General features: G+C 35.3%; 1 protein-coding gene across 1 annotated transcript; it reads left to right on the top strand.

Moving 5' to 3' along the window:
• The first annotated feature begins 351 nt into the window (after positions 1 to 351).
• LOC134826885 (zinc finger protein 271-like) lies at positions 352 to 2,968 on the top strand. The gene is made up of 2 exons (XM_063839386.1): positions 352 to 715; positions 2,345 to 2,968. The coding sequence occupies exons 1-2, from the start codon at positions 352 to 354 to the stop codon at positions 2,890 to 2,892; spliced, it is 912 nt and encodes a 303-aa protein (XP_063695456.1). The 3' UTR covers positions 2,893 to 2,968.
• Positions 2,969 to 4,414: the final 1,446 nt, after the last annotated feature.

Here is a 4,414-nt window from a genome sequence, read left to right as displayed (position 1 = left end):
GAACAGGAGGAGTTGACTGAAATATCACATGGTTTCATTTGTCCGCAATGTGAAGCTCACTTCCTTCATGATGAGTTCTTTGTGGAACACATCAGAGAACATCATGGTGAAACAATCAATGATATGTCTACTACAAATGTCCAATTAAATTCTTTACGATCATCAGACAGGTTTGGCAAAGAAAATACTTCTTCTGTTGGGAAAGCTTTTAAATGTGACGATTGTTCTTTAAATACCTGTACTGAGAACAGTGATCTTGTGAAACATTTGGGTATTCACACGGGAGAGAAACCCTACAAGTGTAAGGAATATTCATTTTGTAGTGCTAAGAAAAGTGATCTCAAGAGACATATGAGGACTCACACGGGAGAGAAACCCTACAAGTGCAAGGAATGTTCATATTCTTGTGCTCAGAAAGGTAATCTCACATTACATATGAGGACTCACTCAGGAGAGAAACCCTACAAATGCAAGGAATGTTCATTTTGTAGTGCTAAGAAAAGTGATCTCAAGAGACATATGAGGACTCACACGGGAGAAAAACCCTACAAGTGTAAGGAATGTTCATATTGTAGTGCTCAGGAATGTGATCTCAAGAAACATATGAGGACTCACACGGGAGAGAAACCCTACAAGTGTAATGAATGTTCATATACTTTCTCTGTTAAATCAAGTCTTGTCAGACACCAACGTACTCACACGGGAGAGAAACTCTAAAATTGCCAGGAATGTTCTCATATAACAACTTTTATACTTGTTCTGATCAGTCACACTTTATTAGATACCAGCGTATTTACGGGTAAATAATGTCAGTTTACTTCCACTTTTATATTATTAGTTCAACAACGAGGTATGATCAATGATTGCATTTATAGTCTAGAAATAATTTCCACAAATGTTTAGAGCTATGTTTGAAATTAATTTTTCTGATTTAAAGAAAAGAATTTTGCAGTTTGTTGCACAAATAAATGAGGAAACAATCATAATCTTTGATATATATCTATTATCTAACCATTAATTGAATCCCACTGATTTTGTCTTGTCTCAATAGTAGAAATTAGTAAATTTATCGTTTTTCCACAATCTATATTATTTGTTATTTTTATTATATAACTATAATATGACATATATTAACTGCATTATTACTGCATGGTACTGATAGAATATGGATGTCTTACCCTGCAGTTCCACGGCTCAGTTTTGCAACCAGATTTGCTCACATTTTTTCTCACATTTTTGCGACCGGAAATGAAATTCAAAAATATTTCTCCGCACGGAGAAATATTTTTGATATGACCCAAAACTCCGTGAAAGCAGTTCTAACCTGGGCGCTCGCGTGATACATTTCATTATAATGCGCCCACGTGCGCGCGCAAATCTGCGTCCAAAAATACCAACCGTGGGAACGTACATTGTAAACAAAACTGCCTTCGCGGAGTTTTGCCTTTCAAAACTCTTTTCGCGGAGTTTTGTGTCAAATCTGGTCGCAAAACTGAGCCGTGGAACTGGGCTGTAAGCGTGGTCTTATTATTATTATTATAAAACAGGATCTTACCGACAAAAATGATTCTTAAAAATACCTTAATGCGGTAAACTGTACCCTTGAAAAAGATTTTCCCAACATCTTTTGCATGCAGCTATATCTCTAATTTCGTTCAATTCATGAGAGTTGTCCATTTGCAAATTTCTACTAATTAAATCATTTCTTAAAACCGATAACAAGTTCATTCTAGGTCTCCCCAATCTTCCAGTGAATAAATTATCTGATTCAATAGCAAAAGAGAGAGCCGTTTGGGCTGGGGTGTTCTCCATACTCCTGAGAATGTGTCCAAACATCTTCCACCGCTGGTGTTCGATACGCTTAGATAACTTTTTAACTTTGCACCTTTCATACAATGCTTTGTTGCTCATCATACCTTTAGGCCATTTGATGTTTAGAATGGACCTGAGCGTGGTCTAAATATTATAATTTAATACTATTCCATTTATTTATACCCACTGGTAATTAAAGATTTAGTTATTTGAATTTGGATAGTTTCTGTGTTTTTATTTTATTAATCAGTTATTTATCCAGGAAAATTTGTCATGTTAACACGGAGTAAAAGATCCTCAACCGTTGCTGATAAAGAAAAGACTAACAAAAATGTAAATTTTCCGATCAAAAAGGAAATAAAAACTGAACAGGAGGAGTTGGCTGAAATATCACATGGTTTTATTTGTCCGAAATGTGAAGCTCACTTCCTTTATGATGAGTTCTTTGTGGAACACATTAGAGAACATCATGGTGAAACAATCAATGATATGTCTACTACAAATGTCTTGTTTAATTATTTACGATCATCAGACAGGTTTGGCAAAGAAAATACTTCTTCTGTTGGGAAAGCTTTTAAATGTGACGATTGTTCTTATACCTGTACTGAGAACAGTGATCTTGTGAAACATTTGGGTATTCACACGGGAGAGAAACCCTACAAGTGTAAGGAATGTTCATTTTGTAGTGCTAAGAAAAGTGATCTCAAGAGACATATGAGGACTCACACGGGAGAGAAACCCTACAAGTGCAAGGAATGTTCATATTCTAGTGCTCAGAAAGGTAATCTCACATTACATATGAGGACTCACTCAGGAGAGAAACCCTACAAATGCAAGGAATGTTCATTTTGTAGTGCTAAGAAAAGTGATCTCAAGAGACATATGAGGACTCACACGGGAGAAAAACCCTACAAGTGTAAGGAATGTTCATATTGTAGTGCTCAGGAATGTGATCTCAAGAAACATATGAGGACTCACACGGGAGAGAAACCCTACAAGTGTAATGAATGTTCATATACTTTCTCTGTTAAATCAAGTCTTGTCAGACACCAACGTACTCACACGGGAGAGAAACTCTAAAATTGCCAGGAATGTTCTCATATAACAACTTTTATACTTGTTCTGATCAGTCACACTTTATTAGATACCAGCGTATTTACGGGTAAATAATGTCAGTTTACTTCCACTTTTATATTATTAGTTCAACAACGAGGTATGATCAATGATTGCATTTATAGTCTAGAAATAATTTCCACAAATGTTTAGAGCTATGTTTGAAATTAATTTTTCTGATTTAAAGAAAAGAATTTTGCAGTTTTTTGCACAAATAAATGAGGAAACAATCATAATCTTTGATATATATCTATTATCTAACCATTAATTGAATCCCACTGATTTTGTCTTGTCTCAATAGTAGAAATTAGTAAATTTATCGTTTTTCCACAATCTATATTATTTGTTATTTTTATTATATAACTATGATATGACATATATTAACTGCATTATTACTGCATGGTACTGATAGAATATGGATGTCTTACCCTGCAGTTCCACGGCTCAGTTTTGCAACCAGATTTGCTCACATTTTTTCTCACATTTTTGCGACCGGAAATGAAATTCAAAAATATTTCTCCGCACAGAGAAATATTTTTGATATGACCCAAAACTCCGTGAAAGCAGTTCTAACCTGGGCGCTCGCGTGGTACATTTCATTATAATGCGCCCACGTGCGCGCGCAAATCTGCGTCCAAAAATACCAACCGTGGGAACGCACATTGTAAACAAAACTGCCTTCGCGGAGTTTTGCCTTTCAAAACTCTTTTCGCGGAGTTTTGTGTCAAATCTGGTCGCAAAACTGAGCCGTGGAACTGGGCTGTAAGCGTGGTCTTATTATTATTATTATAAAACAGGATTTTACCAACAAAAATGATTCTTAAAAATACCTTAATGCGGTAAACTGTACCCTTGAAAAAGATTTTCCCAACATCTTTTGCATGCAGCTATATCTCTAATTTCGTTCAATTCATGAGAGTTGTCCATTTGCAAATTTCTACTAATTAAATCATTTCTTAAAACCGATAACAAGTTCATTCTAGGTCTCCCCAATCTTCCAGTGAATAAATTATCTGATTCAATAGCAAAAGAGAGAGCCGTTTGGGCTGGGGTGTTCTCCATACTCCTGAGAATGTGTCCAAACATCTTCCACCGCTGGTGTTCGATACGCTTAGATAACTTTTTAACTTTGCACCTTTCATACAATGCTTTGTTGCTCATCATACCTTTAGGCCATTTGATGTTTAGAATGGACCTGAGCGTGGTCTAAATATTATAATTTAATACTATTCCATTTATTTATACCCACTGGTAATTAAAGATTTAGTTATTTGAATTTGGATAGTTTCTGTGTTTTTATTTTATTAATCAGTTATTTATCCAGGAAAATTTGTAATGTTAACACGGAGTAAAAGATCATCAACCGTTGCTGATAAAGAAAAGACTAACAAAAATTTAATTCCGATCAAAAAGGAGATAAAAACTGAACAGGAGGAGTTGGCTGAAATATCACATGGTTTCATTTGTCCGCAATGTGAAGCTCACTTCC

This window comes from Bolinopsis microptera, chromosome 2 (genome assembly GCF_026151205.1).
Source record: "Bolinopsis microptera isolate Bmic1 chromosome 2, MBARI_Bmic_1.0, whole genome shotgun sequence".
NCBI lineage: Eukaryota > Metazoa > Ctenophora > Tentaculata > Lobata > Bolinopsidae > Bolinopsis > Bolinopsis microptera.
Note: the sequence above shows the minus strand (reverse complement) of the source record. Positions and strands in the feature narration are given on the sequence as shown.

What these genes read in the sequence shown, in the direction of transcription:
- LOC134826885 (XM_063839386.1), top strand. Translation starts at nt 352, where the DNA reads ATGAGGACTCACACGGGAGAGAAACCCTACAAGTGCAAGGAATGTTCA. An exon ending in TCACACGGGAGAGAAACTCT is followed by an intron (nt 716 to 2,344) that starts AAAATTGCCAGG and finishes TACGATCATCAG; the next exon opens with ACAGGTTTGGCAAAGAAAAT.